The 24,111-nt window shown below is 39.6% G+C and overlaps 1 protein-coding gene across 1 annotated transcript; it reads right to left on the bottom strand.

The window, feature by feature from the left end:
• Positions 1-878: 878 nt before the first annotated feature.
• LOC133452588 (polypyrimidine tract-binding protein 2-like) lies at positions 879-23,648 on the bottom strand. Its single transcript, XM_061732001.1, has 17 exons — positions 23,525-23,648; positions 20,833-20,854; positions 20,331-20,382; positions 18,561-18,724; positions 18,353-18,424; positions 18,183-18,254; positions 17,919-18,077; positions 17,408-17,518; positions 16,315-16,483; positions 13,176-13,253; positions 12,860-12,972; positions 7,981-8,014; positions 6,613-6,705; positions 6,298-6,414; positions 3,578-3,677; positions 3,411-3,488; positions 879-3,299 (listed from the first exon to the last, which is right to left on the bottom strand). The coding sequence occupies exons 1-17, from the start codon at positions 23,608-23,610 to the stop codon at positions 3,170-3,172; spliced, it is 1,650 nt and encodes a 549-aa protein (XP_061587985.1). The 5' UTR covers positions 23,611-23,648; the 3' UTR covers positions 879-3,169.
• Between the last annotated feature and the right edge of the window lie 463 nt (positions 23,649-24,111).

Below are 24,111 nucleotides of genomic sequence, written 5' to 3'. Positions count from 1 at the left end.
CGGAGTGATTTGCTATCCCGGAATTGCTTTGCTCTGGCCAGAACTGAGATGCCTCTAGATACTTTGTTGTGGATGTGTTTAATATGAGATTTCCAGCAAATCCTGTCAACTATAATTACCCCAAGAAATTTAAAAGGAAAAAAGACTTAGATTACGAGGCCTAAATCCTCTATTTCCTGTGTGCATGATGTGCACCCTGTTTGGCCTCAGCTGCCAGGCTTCCTGTTCAAGCTGCTGTTATTGATTTCCTTCCTCAACCAATCAAATGTTAGCACCAGTCACAAGTCATGGCAACAGAGACACTGGAGCTGCTGATCACCAGGGAGGCAGGGCCGACCCCACATGGGCAGGATTGATCTGCTCTTGGAGTCAATCTGCTGCAGCTCATGTTTGCACGAGCAGAAGGTTCATTCGGGAAAAATAAATGAGTTAATCTGAAAGTTCCTGCTATGCCCGCTCTTTCAAATCTTTTATTTGCTGCTCAAACATGCATCTCTTAAAATTACTTGAAATAAGGGTAAATAACAGAAGTTCGCACCAGATATTCAAATGTCTGAGCTGCAGCGGTACAGAGGAACGATCCAAACCCCCCATGTTGAGCAGGCCAGACCCCCGTGAGCCTGTACAGGATTAAACGGGTCTAGAAAATGGACGGATGTTGAGCCGGTCTGATCCAGAGGTTCAGCAAGAGCCTGTTTGAAGCCCAACCAGCAATCAAACTCCACTGGTTCATTTAAATATATTTTCCTTTGGTGTGGTGATGCTCAAGGTAAAAATAATAAGCAGATAAACATTTTTCTACTGAACCCAGACACCAGAACCGACAGGACAGCAAAGAGAGAAAGAGGAAACTGGAGACGGGAGAAGCGAGAAACAACTGAACAGAGTAAGAAGTTTATTACAGATAAGATACAGATGAGCAAAGGCTTGAAATCATCCATACACAACAACAAACACTTTACTTGCTTCCATTTGTAGAAAAGACGCATTTAATTTTTGCTAGTCTGCAATCTTGTCACGAAAAAAACTGAAACCATGTGGAACATGTACAACAATTACAGGAAAAATTAAATGTCCAAAAATAAGGTTTGCAACTACAAAAACAGAAAACCAACAGAAATAAAGACCGACTCTGGAAGCGGCCTCAGCTGAGACGTTTGACCAGCCTCCTGCATACGCCTGCTTGAGAAAAGCGCTCGTATGTGTGACTGGAAAAGCGAGGTCAGCTGCTGCTGCTTCTTATTTCCAAGTCAGTAAAAAATAAAATCATCTGTTCTTACTGGTTTACAACACGAGATCAGCAAACGTTACCGGTAAAGCAATCTGTTTAAAGACACAAAAGTATCAACAATAAAATCAGATCACAGACTAAAGGCACATGTGGTCCCAACGGGTCTCCCAAAACCAGAGACCAAGACCAGAATCACATGTTTGAAACCTTGTTTAAACAGACGGCATTAGCATGCATCCTGTGTGTGTCCATGGCGACCCCTGACTGTTGGTGTTCAGATGAGCGGGACAGGATTTTAACAGGCTCTGTTGGGAACAACTGCAAGATGGTTTTACATGTAATTTAGAAACTGTTAGACAATGCATCACATCTTCTTTTGAGGGTTTCTAAAGTACTCCAGACTATCATTTAGTTACATTTTGGTGTTTTATGGATGGTATTTTGTGTAGTGCCGCAGAATTTACAGGTACAGGTGCAAAATGTTTTCGTTTTGCGTTGGTAACCAGGGACAGGAAATGCTTTTTCAGAGATTTTTCTTTTGGACACTTCAGAAAGTAGAGGATGAGCCCATCTCCAAAAGACATCAAGACAAAAGTTTAACTTTGTTCTTAAGCAAGATTAGTACTGTTTTGTGCAACTTCAGAAAAAAAAAAGCTAATGCTAAAGTTTTGAGCTCTTATGACAGAGTATTATCGTGTTTTAAAAAAAAAAAAAAAACACAATGAAAAAGTTTTGAGCTCTTATGTTTCCAAAAGTCTGGCACCTCGAGTATCTATCGTGTTTTAAAAGTTGAGGGGGAATACGGGGCGGTGCTTGAAGCCGGATAATGATCCTAAATATTCCTGAAACTACACCAGGGATACATGAGCTTTAACATGGCACTCACATTTCTCCAACTTGCACATCTCTCAGAAGAGCAAGAAAGCTCATTATCTGAGGACGAGAAGTCTCCTGGAGAAAGATCAAATAAAAACCTCCCAAAAGCAATTCAAAGACTTAGATGTGAAAGTGTGTCCTCATTGCAGTGCAAAGACGGTAAGTTTGTGTTGTTCAGCGTGTTTGTGGGGAAAAAATAAACATAAAAAGGTAAACCAATAGAATAAATAAACGCTTGGCTAAAGTATTGAAGAAATGAGGCTGCATTTTGTACCTAACGCTTTTTCTGGAAATCAGCTCATCCTCTTACCTGGTTTATCATCCACAGTGACACTCATTTCACCAGAGGTGCAAACATTTCTTTGTCAGCCACTATATTTACACTAGTGATAACATGTAGACCCCAATGCATGTGTGAGGTTGGCTTTCCCACAAACCCAAGTGTGTAAATGAACACGGTGAGATTTAAGAGATCAAACCAGCGCACCTCCAATCCAAGTCAGAAACTGAATAGCCCATTGATCAGATATCCTTAAATAATTAAGAGGAGTCAGGTCATTGGTGACAAAGTAGAGGTTAATACTGATATATGTAGAGGACCTCAAGTCTCAAAAGAGAGTCGGAGTGACAGAAGCTGCCACACAGACAGCCAACATTCGGGTAGAGCAATATGAAACTTCACAACAGCAATTTGCACCAAGAAATGACGCAGTTTAAAATTATCTGGGAGTATTTTAACACCAGACCGTATTTTCTTCTGTAAGCATACTCAGCTGGGTTGCTGTTGTGGACTGACACAGTACATTTGTACTTCTACTGGGGGTAAATGACATATTGAGCTGGTGTTTGGCTGCTCTCATGTTCAGGTCAGAGGAGAACTGTCTACGAGGCTGGTACTGAGTCACCTACTCCTTCTACTGGTCCAAAAACAAAACACGTGGTAGAATTTGAAACGTCATTATTTTAAACTGAAAACTATTCACAGAGAATTTTGAACAGAGGGCACCGAGGGCAGTGGCTTCTTTGCATTTCACAGATGTCAACAGGAGCTGGGTGGGAGGATTAGATGGTAGACTTTGAAAAGGAAACTTTAAGATGGTGATTCCCTCCCATGTCGTAGTTGTGAAGGTCCATAAGAGCCTGGATCGCTTCCTCTACCGATGACATCTGGATCAAAGCCATCTTCCGGTCTCTGGAGGAGAGACAGCAGAGGTGTGAGCTGAGCTGAAGTAGCATTCACTATTTCAAGAGTCAGAAACACTAAAATAAAACAAAAACACATTATATGTTGAGGTTTTCTTACTGGAAGAACTTGAAAGCCTTGACTGATCCTCCACTGTTAGAGAAAAGAAGGCGGAGATCTTCCTCTCCGACTCCATCCCTGAACATGCAAAAACAAACACTTGAGAAAAATGTAGGGAACAAAATAGATCAATCTATTGGAAAATATGTGTGTCATGAATGTGCTACCGGATGTTGGAGAGGTGAAGAGTTGCTGACGGAGGAAAGATGTTCTGGAAGTTTTTGGAGCCGGGCTTCTTGAAGCGATGGAGTGGAGAGCCAGAAAAATCTGTCAAAAAAAAACAAACAATTTAGGCATAATCCTGCCTCTGTCGAAGCTGAGGAACACTAGAGCTTTTTAAATCACCTCTGGATTGTAAAAGCTACTGTACAAATGCAGAATGACCAGGAAATATCTGAATGTCAACAGAATTTATAACAGATTTTAAAACGACACTGTAGTTGCACTCCTGTACATGGAGAAGTCGGCTCATCAGCTTTGATTTGAGTATTTACACCCAAATTAACTCAACGGTTTAGGAGTTATAGCCGTTTGACATTAAGTATGCTTAATTTTCATAGTTTTATTATTATTATTAGAAGGTTGAATCAAAGGCTGTTTTATGAAAAGTTTTGGGCCATTGATTACCCATTGAACAGGAAAAGGTCTACTGTGGATTCAAAATCAGAAGCTGTTGCTATGGTTACAGATGGGCAATCACTCAAAACATACGTCAGAACATTTTTCAGTGGCTGAATCAATAACCTGATCTCCAGGGATGGACAGAAACTAATTAAATGAATACATTTAAGTATCTGTATTTGAATATCACTTTTGCAGAAAACTTGCCATTTTCAGTCTTCTTGAAAAACAAATATTGAACTTCTGAGTCCACTAGTTTTTTATGAAAGCTCTCGTTATTTGCTACTTTTGCTCTAAAGTAAGCTGATGAGTTTTTTCTGAAATGACAAAATTAATTGTCTGTGCTTGTTGTAGCATAGTTGTTGGCAGAGATAGTTATTTTTCTCCTGTTTTCTCTCACTGTGCATCTGGTTAGGACTGGCTGGGTCTGAGGTGGCAAGACCGACCCAGCCCACATTATTATTCATTTATGCTTTTAACATCAATATTAGTTAAACAAGGGCCCATTTAACGGATGTTATTTACAGTCTTTAGAAAGACAGCATGAATGTAATCTGAAGAATTATTGAATTCTTTTATGTACAACATCAGAACCTGAGATTGACGGGGGCTTCAGCATCATTAAGAATAAAAATATTCTGCAAACTCAAGCTCAGGAGGCGTTGCACATACTGTTTGTTCAAAACTTTTGCCAAGTTTAACGTTACGTAAAGCTTGGCTGATATTCTTCCCTCCTCCACTATGTGGGTTGTTCTGTTATTCGTCTTTATTTTGGACCTTCACTTACATCTTTTAACTGTGAAGAAGCAAATCCTCAGTGAGTGTTTGTTACCATTAAGTTGCACATTGACAGTGCAAACAAACAAATAAATGAATAAATGAATAAATACACCATATAGTGATTCCTGTTGACATATTGACTGATTGCTGACGGGGACCCACCGACCAGCTGGCTCTCGCTGACATTAAACACTGATCCAGCCTTTGGCCTCAGCTGGTTTATGGTTCAGTGAACACATTTAAAACACTCATCAAGCCACCCTTCACGTGCTAATCAGAAAATTTAACTCTTCTGTTGGTCCCACAGGTGGATCAGGGTTTCAGAGAGGCTAGCCAGCAGCTGAGGCTTGTTCAGAGGAAGAACATGATATTGACTTGTTTACTATATCTTTTGCTCAATAATACACATTCGAGCATCCAGCTTCCTCTAATTTTTTCCCTTCCTGTTATTCACTCCCTTCTTTCTTGACTAGAATTAGGGCCAATCCCAATACACACCCTACTCACGACCACTAGCCCTGAAAATGAAGCCACAGGCGTAGGGCCCTTGTAATCTTCCCTAGGGATTGGGACACCACTTGCTACGTCACTGCGTGGTTTATGTTCGGGTACGTAAGCGACTGCGTAGTTACGTTTGCACATACGTCACACCATATCAGGAAGCCCAGAGCTAAACCCAGAGCTAGAAGCTGTTTTAATTTCCGCTGTAGCGCTGTTAATATGCCACTTTATTAAGTTTTAATATTTTTTCCAGGCGTAAGGGTAACCGTAATCCAACCTGATCCAACCAACCTGGGCTCAGTTTATCCAAATAACGCCTGTTAAGAAATTTGCTCCGATGTTTTCGGGGGATGGGAAGAGGCTGAAGAGGCTCGGGAGCTGATTTATGGTTCCGCGTTAAATCGACGCAGAGCCTACGGCGTAGGTTGCGCGGCGACGCGCAACCTACGCCGTAGGCTCTGCGTTGGTGTAACGCTGAACCATAAATCAGCCTTTATTCTGGCGAGATCTGAAAAGACTTTGCAACAACGGGCAAGCGAGTGATTATGTACATTCACCGTGAATATTATGAAAGTAAAATATATATTTCTCGCTAGAAATGTAATCAAAACGCATTTTTATGCAGAAACTAACTCAAAATATTGATTTTATTCACTAAAAAATAAGACATGTCCGCCATGTTTTTTTTGTTTGATTCAGTCTGCAAATGATGACGTAAAGCATTCTGGGATATTTTCTCAGGCCATCGGTCGTGAAGTCAGCATCTGAAATCCCTAGCTTTTAAGGGCTAGATTCATACCCACTACCCCTAGATGAAAAGAGGAATTGGGACACCACTACCCTCACAGGAACGCGCAAAATTTAGGGGTAGGGCTGAAAAGTAGGAGTAGAGGGTGGATTGGGACTGGCCCTTAAAGATAATTAGCAGCATCCACAAAATCCAATTTAGAGACGTGCTTCCTTCAAGGACATTGTAATCGCTTACCTTTAGTCAGCAGTTGGTCATCCAACCCTTCTCTTGGCAAGGCCACGGTTTGATGTTTTGACAATGTCACTCTCATCACTTTACCAAACACCTTTTGACCATTTAGGTGGCTCATCGCTACAGGTAAGAAAAACACAGAGTCAGGAGCTTGCAGGTGGAGCAATTCCAGAGTACGGCCATTTCCATCAAACTATGCTTGGGTCAGTGTTGACCCAGACAAACCTGCACCTCTGGGTGGACACACCACCTCTTCATGCCACAAGTTAAATGATCATTTCAGTTAATTTGGAGACAATGAAGCCATGCAGAACTCACCAAGCTGAGCCTGGTTACCATCAGATAGTTGGATAAGGGCACTGTCCTTTTTGTTGTAGAGGATCTTCACCCTCTGGACATCACCATAGACTCCTTTAAGGAGAGAAAGAGAGAAAAATAGACAGAGAGAGAGAGAGAGACAGAGAGGAGGAGGAAAGAGAGAGCAGGTTGGAGGAGAGCATGAGGAGGATAGAACAGGCAGAGCAGGAGAGATGGAGCCGACCAAGATAAAAAAGGAGAGGTGTGAAGGATGGAAGGAATAAAGTTAGTGCTAGAAAGACAAATGAAAAGAAAAGATGGACTCTTCCCATTTGACTTCCAATAGAAACGCAATCAAATGCTGCTTTGTAACTGAGTCTATTAACATTGCGACACCTTGCCTAAACTTTAGCACCGAGCCACAGCTTAAACTGAACGGCAGGTTTAAGTTTTGCACGATTGCAGGATTCAGCTTGATTAGGTGAAATGTAGGACAGAGCAGGGAAAAAAGAAGACACTTACTCAACCAAATGCACTAACCTAACAGAACATGCTGCAGACAGAAACATGTAATGCAGAAAGATGATCAAAAATCTGAGTTTTATTAAGGCCTTATAACCACTTGAACCATCTAAAAAGTTAGCCTACATTTTCTAAAACTGATCCAGTTTAGATGGCTGGGTGGCAGATAATCCAAACTGTAACGGTGTTAGATAAGAAAGATAAGAAACCAAAAAATGTACAGTTAAGTCCAGGAGTATTTGGACAATATTTCCTTAATACACCAACACAGATAAAAGAAATCAAGATGTGACAAAAGTGTAGACTTGTTGTCCAGGTAAACAAAAGAGGTTATTGCAAAGCAAATCTTTTACTTTGGAAGATACCAACTTGCTCCATCAAGCATTCAATTTAACCACAAATACACTTTAGACGTCACAAGACATTAGAAAAGTGTCAAGCCATTAGTCAGTATGAGCTGCAGGGATAATTAGGACAAGATAAGCGATCAACAGTGCGATTAAGGTGGTGGTCAGATTAAGGATCACCTTTTAAACATTTTACGGTGTAATGTTTGTTGTAGCTCCGGTCAAAGTGAAATCTCAGTGTGATGTAGCTTTAACGGAGGGCCAAATATAGAGACGATGAACCAGGCTTGATCTTTGTCTGTTGCCTTGAAGTATTGACAACATATAAGAGGTAAACTACCAGAAAAAAACTAAATACTCTGAGGAATAGATTTGAAATGTGCATTGTCCAATATAATAGAGAAGAGCTTGGAAAAACAGGCTGATACAGAAGAACAGAGTGCTCACGACATCACTGAAGTGAACAAAACTGGATTAACAGAGAGAGATATACAGATAGAATAGTAGAGGTTGAACATACCGAAGAGGGTAAAGAGACTTTGAGGCGTGACCATCTTTAGAGAGAGAGACCGCAGAGCAGAGGACAGGAAGAGGAGGAGCAGAGGAGGAGGAAGAGGAGAGACGAAGGTAGAGATCAGACCGCCCAGCGTTGGACGAGGGGGGAGGTGGTTGTTTCCATGATGATGAGGAATTGAGCAAAGATGAAAGGCATAAGGAGGTGGTTTGGGAGGGGGAGGGGGGTTAAAACAGCAAAGACGTGTTTACACCGGATTAAGAAAAGTAAAGAGAAAAATGTCAAAAACAAAATAAAAGGGGGGTGTGAGGGCACATGGAGGGTGGGGGTGTTTTTAAGAGAAGTGTGTTACATTAAAGAATATATGGCCATAAGGGGGGTAGAATGGAAAGGAAAAAAAATGCATAATGGGACGAGCATAGGAGGGAAGAAAGGCAGGGAGGGGAGAAAGGAGGAGAGGACAAAAACCAAAGCAGAGGTCAGTAAACAGAGCATCAGTGGAACATCAACGGAGTCTGAATGATTACTGGTTCGATCCAAAAGCGCTCGCTCTCTCTCTCACTCGCACACACAAACACACACACAGCTGGATGAATTCATCAGTGATGGTAGGTCCTTTTATAAAATTTAAATAAAAAGTCGCCAACAAATATAACAAAAATTCTTTGAATGAAGGAATGAGCAGCGGGAGATATCAAACCAAAGGGAGACAGATGGCTGAGGGTTAGGGTGAAAGGACGACTGTCCACGACTAGCTGATCAGACTGACAATTATGCAAAAATAAATGACTCTCTTTCTTTTACAAACACTTCAAACAGAGAAGATTTGCAAAACCATTAATATCAATGCAAATTAATGTGTCAACATTCTTTTAGGACAGCAGGATGTTCACTACTCCACGGGTCCTGCAAATTTAAGCATCAGATGTTGACACAAAAACAGAGATGCATGAATCAACTGTTCACTGACTGGCCCTGAGCTTTTCATCCCGGTTCTGACTGCTTTCAGAGCTACCGGACTCTGTGCCAGGCAGATTTCCATCCTTAAAATTCACTGGAGACTTGAGGTTTCCAAAGTCTTTCCAAACATAGAAGACAAACTTTTTAAATTAAAACAAGCTGTTCTCCATCCTAAAACAACCCATTACTGGTTTTTAAGTTCTAGCAGCTGAAAGACCAGAGACCACAAAGAGAAACATCACAAACAAATACACATGTTAAAATGATTTAGGTGGCACTTGGTCCTAATACATTACTTTGGTAATTAGTGGTAAAAACATCTTACTTTGGGATTTCTACAACTTGAAAAGGGATGTGTGCATAGAATGGAAATGGTCTAATGTGGCCTCAAAATGTCCAGTCTTTCCACTTGATGACAGACAGGAAACGTTGAATACGTGTAGATTTAAAAACAAAAAACAAAACAAACAACAAAATTAAACACCTCTTAGGAATTAATCCTGGGATCCTCAATCTAGGTCCAAGAAAAAAGTTTCAAATAAATGGATTACTATCAAGTTGTTATCCAAGTCTGGACACAGGTGTTGGAGCAGGGCAACATCTAAGGTGCACTCTAGTCTGTATCATGTCCAAACGATCTAAAGTCTGGTTTGTGCGGCTAGTCTGAGTGCGCCGACCCGTGCTAAAGCACAGCACGATTCCTGGTCTCTGGTGTGGTCGGGTAAGGTGTGCTGTGTTTGGGCATAGAACAGTTGCATATATGCATGCAGAAGAGGTGTGAATGCAACACATTAATGCTTGTGACAATCATTTAAACATAATGGTATTATCCAGTAATATGTTAAAATGTTGAACCTAATCAGAAAAACTAAAAAAGGCCATGTAGTCAGAAGCGTGTGATATTTTCTGTGTTGTTCTCTCTAGTGTTCAGATTGTTTAAGACCACATGTTTCTCGAGTAAACAAAGGGGCTCTTAATGTAACGTTGTGATGAAACATCAACAAACAAGAAATAATGTGAGTCCAGGGGAACTGGGAGAGGGTGTGGTGTTAGGGGAAATGGTGCCTGACCACATCACAGCGCAGCTTGGCTGGCACGTCGTAAACATGCAGGGTAGCACCTAGACTGAGGAACGCTGGATTAATCAATTAATCACTCACAAATGAGGACAGGCCACACAACATTCAACCACCTACCAACTAAACCATTTTCAAAATATACTCTTCGGCATTGTTGGGCAAGTTCACACTTCAGAGCCAGCTCAAAATTCAGTTGAAAGATAACTACAGTTTAGATTTTGTAGTTTATAATCACATACCAAGATAAGTGCAGTTTCTGCAGTAGGGCTGCACTAACAACTATCCTGAAACAATGAGTTGACTAATCCGATAATTATGAATCTCATAATTATTAAATGGCTCTTATTTAGCTCTCAGCTTTTACATTTTGCATGAGGTTGTTTAAATGACGTACTAATTAAAAATAAAAGACAAGATAGATGGACACTTTATTTCAAAAATCCTCCTTTCAATGAACTTTGCTGCCAGCCGCCGTGGGGTTGCATATGGTGTCGCCATATTGATGACTTTGCACTGTACTCTATTGTGCGTGTGCTACTCTCAGTGGAGATAGGAAGCAAGGTGACTTCATTGATTGTTGTTGACAACGTCGACTAATGGTTGCATCCCTAGTTTTCAGTATCTCATTCCCTACTGCCACAAAAGTTTTGAATAAACAAGGCATAACAATTGGAATATACTTAAAAAAAAAAGTGCCATAAAGCACAACAATGGCTAAACAGATTATATTGAAATTGTTATTCAGTAATTGTACTGAATTTTGCAGCTGTTGGCACATGTTTTACCCCTTGATAATAGTTTCTTGCTATCACATACATTTTTCAGTTCATAATTCATTCATAAAACTCCAACTTAGGTGTTCAGTTGAGCTGGACTCAGCAGCAGCAGTCATGTTTCAATTGCCACCAACACTTACTTTGTTGAAAAAGCTCAGCTGTTGCTTAAACAGCAAGACAGTTGCCAATAACTGACGAGAACAGATAATTCTGACTTCTGTTTTTTTTCTTCTCCTTGTTGCTCACTGAAAACTTTAGTATAGTCATGCAAAACACTGGTCTGAAGCAAATACCAATACTGGTCACCAGGCGCGCCATCAAAGAACCAGAACATAACTTCCACCGTGACTTTACCATCTCACCAGGGAGTAAGAGAGAGAGAGAGAAGGAAACCAACAGAGATGGAACATAGAAGAAAAGATGCTGCATATAGCCTTCATTACAAGGCTTATACATAGATAGATATATAGACAAAAGAGCAATTGCACATTTACAGTTTTTAAATGAACACTAAAAACTGTTAGTTGTATGATAAATTCACATGGAAGTAGACTGGCTGTCAGTACTGAGCGAGACAAAAAGGAACAAAACTTTTAACTGTTCAAAGTAGATGAAAATACGCAAGAGTTTGGAAACTGACAAGGAAACCTACAGTGACAGCACAGAGAAATTATTAAAACATTGTTGTCATGTCCAGGAACACACGGCTTCTGAGTCCAGTCTAACACTGCTCATCGAAATGACTGAGTAAGTTCTTTAAACAATTAAAACTGAAAACCAGGTACATTTCTGAGCTTGCCATATTCAAGACTGATGTTTGCATGTTATGCACAGAGTATATGATGTGCAGTTATGTCCAGATGTATTTGGACAATTACAAGAGTTTTTATGATTTTTGCAGTTTTACACCATGGCAATTAATTTAAACTGAGACAAATTCCTGAAATCTTGAGTTCATGGACAACACCAAAGTCTGAATTTCCTCCCTGTGTAACAAATTTATCTTGGTTTCATTTATGTTTTTTAACAGGTGAATATGGCTTTCCCTGAATGTCCCTGAATGCTGCCAGTGGCTTGCAGCTTGTTAATCCTCTGTATTTAAATTCATTAAGCTGTTGCTTGACTGTAGATTTTGTGAATGATAAACACACCTTCCCTGGAGCTTTTTCATTTCTATTGATGTTGTAACCAGTTTTATTTTTAGATTGATTTTAAATTTAACTGCACTGAATGTGTCTTTAACATGATTTCAATTTGGAATTTAGCCACGATAAATGGTAGCAGGAAAACATTGCTTCAGCTGCAACAACAGCTCCATTGTCCATCTCCATTGACCACCACGTTAAAATGTCCAACTAGACAGCAGAAATAAACAGCCTGGTGCAAAAACGGTTATGGGCTCCATAGCTATTTTTCACATTCAGGACAACTGTTAGGGGAGTGAACATTTTATTTATCAGGTAAAATGTATGCATAACTATGTAACTATGTAACTAGGTTTTCAGATTGATTTATAATTAGATACCACTAGCACTTTTTAAGATTGCCTCCTTTGCATTGAGATATCCTTATATTTCATATTGGTAGCTCCAATAATTAACTAAAGCTCAGAGTATACACTTTAATAACATTTTGTTATTAAAGAGTATACTTGTTTTAAATCTATGGTGGTGGTGTATGAAGACAAAAAATCATAGAAACTCTGTCATTGCCCGAATACCTCTGCACCTTATTGTACATACACAATAATCATGTGAGGGGTTGCAGGAATATAATCCACACAAAAATAACTATTTTGATGATTTAAAGGAGACCCGTAGTCAAAGAGTGAAATGTAATCTGTCAATTACACTACACAGACTTCACATTGGTAAAGATTAATTTAAAAGTAAAGCCAGAAGTAAAATGGACGTAGTACACAAACAACCACACGCCCTCACACACACCCACACAACAAAATAATCATAAAATAAAAAGATCATTCAACACCATCTAATGTTTGAAATGAGTGATTTAAAGTAGAGATTGGAAATGCAGGCTTAGAGTGAAGAGTGCTTGTAGTTAGTGTACCTCTTCATTTAGGTTGGAAGCCAACAGGACCCCGGACACTCCAGACCCCGACAGAGCAACACGGCCCGCAGCTGCGGCTGCTGCGGCTGCAGCACTCAGAGGACTGATGGCTCCTATCAGAAAGCAGATTTAAAAAAAAAAGAGACTTGTCAGGGTTGACGATGCAGTGCTGCACAAGAAAAGCAATGAACAGAAATACTATGAAGACGAGCACTTGTGATACCACAACTTCATAATCATACAAGATATCATAAGATATGGATAAAAATAAAAACGACACAGGGTGAGATAACAAAATTGAGAAAAAAGAAAGTACCTCCACCCTGCGAGAGGGAGAGAGATGATGAATAACTTCCTCCACTAGAGTAGGAAGCTAGCGCTCCAGATGGGGTACCTATGAGACAACGACAACTACATTTACACCACAAAAATACATTGCAAATCTAGCACTAAATACTACAAATATTCGAACATTAAAACCAGCTAAACCTAGGCTATACAACCAGGTTACACAGGGACAAATAACGTGTGGAAATAAAGTCCTCCCTCTATGTGTAATTTAACAAACAGAACGCCACATTATTGGAAAGCTGCGCATTCTTTTGAGCTCACTGCAAGTTAGAGAAAGACGGGCAAAGATTAAGTGAAATGCAGCAGTGAAACGTGTTGGTGGCAGCGGAGGTGGATGCTGACTTCTCTCCTGCTGCCACGGCAACAAATGAGTCATGAGGAGTCAAGCTCATGGTGGTGAACAGGGCAAAGTAGTTAGTGGTTTACTAAAGGGATTCTCAATGTTTGTTAATCACATGGCAAACCATCTATGTAAACACTAAACAAATAACAAAAAGAAAACATTTTCAATTTATTTCAACAGGGAACTCGTTTTCTTTGAAGAACAGAAATAAACCTACAAACATAAAAAGTCCATATAGTTACGTATCTAACACAAAGTAACTATATGACCATACAACAGTTAATATTCGGAATGGATAAACAGAGCAAAGTTATTCAAAGAATAACTGAGTGTAATCAAATAAGCAGTTGAGTCTCTGTAGACTACACATAAAATTAACTGATAAAAAACATGGTTCTTCTGATGTAAATCAACAATTTAAGAGTGGTTGGGATTCCAATACATCTTTTTTGTGAAAACAATTATAACCAGGAGCCAGCATGGGGGGTGACAAAAAATTGAGAGAAGAAAGTTGGAGAGCTAAAGAAGAGGAAAGTTTAGTCTATGTCAGAGTTAAGATAGTTAATCATATGGCATGAATAACTGACAAATTCCTGCATGGTTTATATCTTTAAATCATCGATCACAGGCCTCAACAATAGACTGAAAAAACCCCACACCTACAATCTATTTCCAGTCTTATGGATTATGTATATGGTTCTGGACCTATGAGCTTCTATGCATCAGATCCAATAATAATTACCAATAATAGCACCCCAATAACATGAACGAGGGAGAAATAGAAGAGACAGTATTCTTCACTCTAATCCGGTATAAACGGGTGATTTGTATTATATAACTAACTATGAGAAGAAAATGAATATGTTTATGAGCTAGATGGTGTAGATGGTTCGCTGATGCAGCTTTGCAAGGATGTTTGCCATCAGACAGAACCCTACCAACACCAACAGAGGATCGGTTAGAAAACAATAATACTAATTTATAAGATTATTTCTTTAATTGTTTTCAAATGGGGTTCTAGCGTCAGCGTGTTGCACTGGCTCCAGTTAAATTGTGTTTCTCTTTGCATGTTCTTGAATTTCTACAGTTTCCACTGTCTGATAACGGGGCTTCTTTGGATGAATGTGCTTCAATGTTTTTACTTGTAATTCAAACACTTTTTTTTTTTTTTTTTTTTTAAATAGTTACTGTGAGTAGTCATGCTTATGAGGAAGTTATTAACATTAGGAGCTCTTTGATTATCAACTAACAACTTTAATAAGATCCCCAATCCAGTTGAGTTGAAGAGGAGAGAAAATTTATTTATTTTTTTTCCCCCCATTGATCGCCATTTGGAGTAGGAGATCCGTTGGATCAGCAAAGCAGTATACCGTAGTTCTAGCAGGAGCACATCCTGGAGTCCAGCACCTACTCTAGGCATATTTTGGACTGTGCAGACAGCCTTTGGATGGACGAGTAGAAGTGGGATAGGGCTGCTCGCAGGGCCTCCTCAGCTGACAGCGTGGTACTGGGCACACTGTTGTGAAGAGCCACCTCCACAACGCTGATGCTCATCCCATCACTTGTTGCCAAGTTACAGGCACAGCCGTGCATCTATTGTTTTGGAGACTTCCATCACACTACTTATCAGTTTGCCACCTAATGCTTATTTTGATTTAATCTATTATTTTTTTAACTCATCTATTTTTATAAGTGATTTACACTTAAAAAATATATATATTTTTGGGGATATTATATATATATTCCAGTACCAATCAGCTTTATTAAAGGGGACCTATTATGAAAAACACGTTTTTTCTTGTTTTAACATATATAAAGTGGTCTCCCCTCATCCTGCCAACACAGAAGGAATTTGGCAACCAAATTCTGCAGGGTCTGTACACCCTGCCCGGCTGAGTCTTCCAGTGTCATGTGACTTCTACGAGCCGTTCAGATTCTGCGCCTATGGTGACGTCACCATAGACGCAGAGGTTCGGCCTCCGCTGCTGAAACCACGCCCACAACCAGCTCAGCCGGCTGGAGCTCCGCCATTGTTTAGAAGCGGTGGCTGTTTCCACAACGAGGGGACAGTAAAAATTAGGTTTTGCATCGACATTTACCCTCATAAAAAGATCCGTACCAGCAGTACGGACCCGGCAACTGCACACGAGTCAGCGGTAAGTGACGTTATTTTTTTGTTATTTATATATTTTTTTACAAGTATGATCTTTGCATGGGCTAAGTATTTAGCTTAGCTCCGGAGTACCGGACCCCCGGACCGGTGAGCAGCTCCAGTGGCTCCGGTGTTCCCTAACGGAGTGTTAGGTAACAGCAGAGACCACTTTATATATGTTAAAGCAAGAAAAAACTTGTTTTTCATAATAGGTCCCCTTTAAGCTGTGCTAATAGATTTTGGATCCCTTTCTACGGAAATAGCCTCAATTGTGCACAGAAAACATGCTAAGGTTTTTACTCCTCCGCTCTGCTGCACAATCCAAATTGATTGCTCCTCAACTCAATAGATTGTGCTTGAATTGAATTATTACAGATAAAGAAAATGGGTGAAAAGCTATTGGTGCCTTAAGAAAATGGCATGCCTTTCCTGCCATTAGTCACTTCCTGGTTGACTCAAGACTGAGCTGCACCATTGTTAACATACTACCCTTGAGAACGTTGTTAATAGTATATAAATGACACCAAGAACACAACAGTAAAAAATAATGGTTACCGTGGATGAACATATGAATGACTGCTACACACAGACGAACAGTTACAAATTTACCCAATAAAGAGTGATCCTTGTTGGTTGACTCTCCGTCTCCTGTAGGGAGGTCAGGTCTGGTGTAATCACGACTCTTATCATTGTTGTATTTGACATTGAGGTTGACCAGTTTACTGAAGTCTATCCGCAGTGTACAGCATGAGTTATAGATGTTCTGGCCATCCAAAGACTGAAGTAGAAGGAACACAATAAGGACAAAGTGTTTTTAAATGTTAATTGCTTTATAAGAAGAGGAAAACTAAAAATCCAACAATTAACACAATGTTCATCATCACAGTGGTTTGTCAGATGAGAAATGTTAATTCACCATAAACATCTGTGAAAAGCAGAGGCCATGAACTTTCCTCCTTTCGCATTGTTTCTCAATAGTTTGCATGACACAGATAAAGAACTGGACTGAATGTAGGTTCATGGCCTCAAGGGCTGACATTGACATTTCACCACAAACATGTTTTGTTTCAAGTCAAAACTGCTTTGATTCTCCTTAGAAAGTTTACCCAGTTTACGACTTAATAAAAGACTTGAGGTTGTTTTAACTCTAGGATTCTCCTTTAAACAAGGACAGCTTTTTCTTAGTCTACATGGTGTAACTTCTGTGTGAAAAAGGGCTACATTTTAGATTGCTGAGTGGACTCTTTGATATCTCTGGTGAAGAGTTCTGATTAGATTTTCAAAATCCCATATTTAGTAACACTGCAGATAGACTGCACGTCTTTGCCTAAGAAGTGGGTAACAGAGGTGGTTATCTCCAAGTACCTACATGAAACTTTTTGCATCTTGTGTTAACATCATAAACGACAAATCTTGTTCCGAGTTAGCAGAAACATAATGTTGCATGACTTTTTACGTTCGTTATACAGTAGCATCTTCTTTAACTGTCAGTTTATGATGCTGCCTTTTATCATAGCGAAAGAATTGTGGTACGATTTCCTCAGCATACTTTGGTACCAGACATATGCTGATCCAAAACACTACCATACCACAGACACAAAGCTTTTTTTTGAAAACTAACATCAACAAAGCATTACTCTTGTTGTAATTTGTAGAACTTTCTGATATATTAGTTATAGATTTCATGTGTGTATGATCTTACCAGTTTGGCTTGCTGTGCGTTGACAGGGTCACTGAACTGCAGAAGAGCCTGAAATTGGTTATTCTTAGTAAAGGTTATGATCTTCATCACAGTCCCAAACTTGCTGAAGATCTGAGAAATCAAAGAGAAAAAAAAATAAAAATCCCCATTTAAGTCAGACAAAGACTTAACTTTTGTTTATCTAAAATTCACTTTTTCCCTGCCAGACACGTTTCAACAACAAACAGTTTTCCTTCCAAGTAAGACAGAGAACCAATTCTGCAACTTCCTAATCACATTAAAAACATAAAGACAATAAGTTTGTTTTTCTTGATCTTAATCACATTATAATATATGAACAAATGCAGTTTTTCATAAATGGCTTATGAGAGGCTAAAAGTAAGACCTAAAAAAGACTGAACATTCATACTCCTTATTTGCTTTATGCCCATCTAAAAATCACTTTTGAAATCTATATAAATCAGAACCATATTGGTCAAACTACAGTTGAAGTTGTTTGTAGAGTTGAGACCTGTTGTAAAACATCCAGTGTTACGGGATAAAACAAGTTGTCAATGATAATTCGGAGGACTGGGCTTGGGGGTGGGGCCAGCTCCAAAACTCCCGGGTCGGAGGATGGGGAGCCTCCCTCCTGCACTGCTGACACTGCCTGCAGCACCGCCTGGGCTCTCTGGGTGGAGAGAAAATAATCTAAGAAACAAGCTATAGAGAAACCACCATATACACCAGTCTTATCTTGGCTAGTTGAATTAAAGTGTTTGGTGTAAAACTGTACCTGGTTCAGAGCCGAATCCGTTTTCAGTTCCTTATGGTTAGAATACTGGATAAACACAGGAGAGTTTCTGACCTAAACACAGCATTAAGAAAAGTCAGCCACAATGTCCGACAACTAGAAGGGAAAATGTAAATAAGTCGAACAGACAGACAGACAGACATATTTCAGACCTGTGGCGTGACTGCAGTGTAGTAGTTGACCATAGTGATGGCAGCTTCCTCTGTACCCAACTCTAGAAATGCCTGGAAGAGTTATGTTCAGTTATGTTCAGCTTGTGAAGAATAAGAAATGATTTCCAAAACACTGAGGTTCAGAAGCTCATTATTCAGTCAAGCTTAACACTGGTAGACCCAGTATTACTGATGGAAAAGAGTTTACCTGGTTTTTTCCCTTCAGCATCAATATATTGGTGACCTTTCCAAACGGCAGTCCTAGAGCAATGACCTCAGTCTCCGTCACTTCATTGGGCAGCTTTCTGATGTGGAGGACTCTGGAGGGAGGAGACTCATCCAGGCGCTGTTTCTTACTGTCACTGCCGTTTGCTGAACATGGAAACACAAATACCGAACCAGGATTTGTTATAATTCAACAGGGTTTCTCACAAGTCTTTATTGGGAGGGGTAACTGCTATTATTAAAGATTAGGGGTGGGTTAAAAATATCGATATATCGATATTTTATCGATATGCATGTGTAGGAACGATTATCGATACATAAATCCAAGTATCAATTAAAAAAAAAAAAAAGAAAAAAGAAAAAAAAATTTAAATCCCGATTTTTTCCCCCCATTTTATCACCCAGTGCTCCTACCTAAGTCAGTCCTGGGCATTGCTCCATCTACCAACCCCGGGAGGCCCTGCACAGAGCTCAAGTCTCCTCCTTACTTGAGGAGTGAGCAGGCTGCTTCTTTTCACCAGGCAGGGTGGGTTTTCTCTGGCCGGACGTGGCGCGTGGAAGGATCACGTTATTCCCTTATTGTAACCAGAATATCGATATCGTATCGAATCGTAAATCGTATCGTCTTGGGACCTAGTGTATCGGAATCGTATCGGGAGGTCAGTGATGATACCCAGCTCTATCAAAGATATCGTATAGGCAGTTCTCCATTAGAAATACCCAAAATAGGAAAAAAAGGAAAAACAAATCAGCAAGAATTCACCAAGGACACTAGGTGCCAGCTGCTGCCCAGGTTAGTTTCCCAGACATAAAGCGTCAACTGACACTAGACAGGATTACTTTCAAGGTGTGGGAAAAATACATTTTTGTACAAAACAACACAGTCTAATATTCAATAATTGACTGATTCCCCTTTTCTATTATTCAGTTTTCGACTAGCCCTATTACTGTTCAGTACCACCTTAATGTGGGCGGGGCCTCGTTCCCGTAGCAAATTGCCCGTTCGAGCCCCCGTCTGGATGCAGTCGTCGGCCTCGAGCCACAGAAACGCGTGGACCTCACAATAACACGGTCACTGTTGCAGAGTTTTAAATATGACGGGTGTGAAGGAGTTGCGAGACGTTACTCTGGTCAATCAGTGGCCTGCAGATTGGTGACGTTGCATTTGCAGCCTGACTCAGCTTGGTTAGAACCCCGCCCAAGAAGGTGCGAACAAAGGGGGCACTAACCGGTACTATCACACAATTAAAACAGAGTTGAGCCAAGCCGAGTAGGTACTATGGAAAAGCCCAATCAAAGGGCTGCAGCCATTCTTAAAAAGTAATGAAACAATGATGAATATACTTGAATAACTACTTCATATTAATATTTCACACCATATTTTGAATTCATTCCTGTTTTGAGAAAAAAAAAAAAAGGGTAACATATTTCCCTCCTATTTAAACATATTGGGACCTTTTTCTTTCTTGCTGCTACCATCTGGCAGAACAATAACAATATTAAATGTGTAATCTACAGTAATCTTGTAATTATTCTCCCTTCACAAAAAGAGTGAATATTTCAAACTTGTATTCTTGCACTTTTCCAAATCCCAGACAGTCTCTGCCACATGTGATTCTACCCAAGTTCACATATCACCACAATCAGATTTTCGATCTTCTAATCCTCACTCCGTCCACCAAAAAATAAGATGTTTACATAAACTGCTTCATATCTGTCAATCCCATTCTAATGTAGTTTTGACTGAACTTACCGGTCATGGAGCTGGGGCTGCTACTGTACATGTTCAGCTCATCTGAGCCTCTCTGGAATTATAAAAAAGGGAGTTTAGCATTTCATTACACAACTAAAACCTGATGTAAACTCTACAGCTAAGTCAAAAATACAGATAGAGATTAGGGATGCACCTACTCAATACTGATACCTGGGATTTACAGATATACCCAATAGTAACCGATTATCTTTGATCTGCACAAAAGCTTGTAGGAATCGGGCTTAACTTTGTAAAACAAAATAACACATGATCACACGGATATAAATGTACTGAATTATTGTAGACTATTTTTTCCTATAGTGGCCAGACAAACTATGTGAACGACTTCTGCGTTAACTTGCTAAAACATAAAACTGAAGAGATCACTGTCAAGGATCTTAGCATTTAAATATCAGTATTGGCAATTGGAGTTGATACAGTGCAGCGCTTATTCAGAGTCATAAAGGACAAGGTATTACGTTAAAAATAAAATGCTGTTTACCTTCACACCAACTGCAACATCACTGCAAAAGGAGAAAAGGGGTAAGGAATATGTTAGCAGTAAAAATGTAACATTTTCTCAGCACTGTATCATTGTACGATATCATTAAAGCCCCGCAAAAAAATGTAAAGTACTGCTGAGTAAAACTAATGTATTGTCTTGCCAATTAATTTTTAAACACCTGTGCTGTGAATATTGTTATTTTGTAGGTTACATAAACATTTAGATACAACCCTACAGAACAGGAGACTCTAAAACTTTAAAACAAGCCCATATACCAGAGAAGTTTAAATAGATTTTTACTTTTGTTTTCATCTAAAATTCACTTTTTCTGCCGCAGAGATGTTTCAACAACAAGCTGTTTTCATCCAAGTAAGAAGGAGAACCGAGAGTCTGCAACTTCCTAATCACATTATAACATAAAGACAAGACGTTTGTTCTTCTTGATCTTAATCACATTATAATACATGAACAAATGCAGCTTTCATTCATTACTTGTGGTTAATTCAAGCCACACTGCCATATGTAAAACCCAAGCATCAAATAATACTGCTTGCAAATACTGAACCAAACAAATCCAATTTTTTCATTTACATCTCTGAGTTAGAAATTACACAATAGTATAGTACTTTGGTACTCAATTATAACAAATGCGTTATAGTACTTTTATTTTTTTTTAAACTAAGTATTTAGTATGAAAGTATAAAGCAACTGCAGATGACTTATAACTATTTATATGGCTCCATGTGCAAACCACCTGGGTAATAAATGTAGGAAGACAAGAAAAAAAATGAGTTGGACATCTGATTAATGATTTCCACTTCACAATTACTTTTGAAATGTAACAAGATTATTATTGCCGCCTATTTAAAACGCAGTGGAGGCTCCTGTGAGCCTGGTGGTCGTTATTGTGTCGTAACTTCTGAAGTCTATCTTTCTGAATAAGCTGCACTTTGTCAATTATTATTATTGCGTTAGACACCGCATCTGGTCCACTGCACCTCTACAGTCAAAAAAAGCATACAACATTTTCTGTTACTAGGAGAATACGTTATTTTTTTCCTGTAAAATCCACATATACTGTATTTTCTGGACTATAAGCCGCTACTTTTTTCATAGGTTTTCAACCATGCAGCTTATACAAAGGTTTTATTCTTTGTATAAGCTATAAGGCGACTATTCTGTGGATTTTTCTTCCACCGCTCGGGGTGCTCTAACCGGAATTAGAATCAAAACTAAGACAAAATAAATTCAAAGAAGAATACGCTACTTCTTCTTTAGCAGATAGAAGCAGATTTCAAACAGATAAATAAATACCGGTTATTTTCTCTTGGTTCTGTCCCGTTTTAATCAGCAAAGTTGCTGCCGTGTTAAAAGACACTGTTAGGAAATAGGGCTGTGCGATTAATCGATTTTAAATCTAAATCAGATTTTATAATCAAGACGATGTTAAAAAAAAGGAAAATTGGAAAATCGATTTTCCTTTCTTGCAGCTGGCTGCACTACAGACAGAGCTTGTCTAGTCATCTTTGTTTGGTCAAGAAAATTGTAAATGTTGTCACTTTACTAAACTCAAGGAGGATTTACAGTATCTTTCAATTGCACTTCATTCCCAATAGGGAAATTTGTTTGATAAAATATTTGAAACAATTAATTCCATTGTCTTTTGTAGTTTTACCCAAATAAATCGAAATCGGGTTTTCAGAGAAAAAAAAAAAAAAAAAATCGGGATTTTATTTTTGTCCAAAATCGCCCAGCCCTATTAGGAAAGGATCTATTTAGGTACAAACATGTACATCATTTACAGTTCAAAATCCTTCTGTGTAGTAAATATCTAATCTAACAACATAAATATCTGCGGTTTGCATATCTTTTTTAAATAGAGCGGATGCGGCTTGTATATCTTTTTTTATTATTTTTTCAAAAATAGAGCGGATGCGGCTTATAGTCGAGAAAATACGGTATATTAGAAGCAGCGTGATAAAGGATTGGGACACATGTGCGTCGCTAGAAGACTGTTCATCCTGCGTGAAGCCTGAATTATGGTTCAGCGTTAAATCGACGCAAAACCTACGGCGAAGGGTACGGCGTAGGTCACGCGGCGACGCGCACCCTACGCCGTAGGCTCTGCGTCGGTGTAACGCGGAACCATAAATCAGCCTTGACAAAGGACCAACACGCCCGTTTCACCTGACAGGTGCTCGCATCACGCCGACTGTCAAATGTGTATTACAAACGAGGCGAACCAACATCTTTCACCTCCCAAAAGTACCCGTTCAAAAATAAAAAAATAAAGACAAAAACACGCATTCCAGTCTTGTATGTGCGTATATTGTGTTAACTACACCCAGCCTGGTATCTGCAGTCATTGTTCATTTTAGAAAAAGGGCAAGCCCAACCGAGCTGAAACCTTTACTTTGAAATTATGGCATTCATTCAGTTAAGATGATTTAGGGTGAATATTGGTGGGAAGCACCGTCTCCTCCGAATAAACGTGGCCACGCAAAGCCGAGACACAGTTTCTGTGTCTGGGCTCCAGACAGGAGCACGATGGCTAATGTCACGTTACCAGTAAACTACAATATTGCGGATTTAACACGAGTTGGCACCGTTTTACACTATAAAATGAAGCGTGCACGAACGGCTGCACGGAAAGAGCCCGGGTAGTGTGTGGTGTGTGCAGAGTATTCACCCGTCCATCGCAGCTCTTTGTCCTCTTCTGTTGATGTTTCTGCAGAGCGGCTGAACAAAATGGACGCCCTGTTTCTTCTTCGTCATTGTCGTCTCCGTCTCCGCGGCTTCTTCTTCTACGCTTCTTCCCGCCTTTTGCTGCAACCAGGTGCTTTTACCGCCATCTGTTGGTGGGGAGTGCAGCCTGCAGCTAAGTCGAGTCACAAAACTATTAAAAACTGAAGAAAAACTGTGCGTTGACAGGGAAGGTCACTGAACTGCAGAAGAGCCTGAAATTGGTTATTGTCTAAATACTTTCAAAATGTAAAAGATGTTCACCACCATAACACTAGAGGCAGCTCCACAAATCACTTTCAGCCCAGGGTTAACTCCAAGAAAGGTTCAAATTCGTTTGTATCATATTCTACCAACATGTGGAATTCCTTACCGACAGCCATAAAAGAGAGCAAATCCCTAATCTCCTTCAAGTCTACCCTAAAAAGCCACCTACAGGAGGCTGCTACTCGTAACTGGGAATAATCAAAGCCTCTACTGCACATCCCGCTGTTTCCTTCTGATTATTGTTTCTTGTTTTTGTTTTTGTTTTTT

Source organism: Cololabis saira, chromosome 10 (genome assembly GCF_033807715.1).
Source record: "Cololabis saira isolate AMF1-May2022 chromosome 10, fColSai1.1, whole genome shotgun sequence".
NCBI lineage: Eukaryota > Metazoa > Chordata > Actinopteri > Beloniformes > Belonidae > Cololabis > Cololabis saira.
Note: the sequence above shows the minus strand (reverse complement) of the source record. Positions and strands in the feature narration are given on the sequence as shown.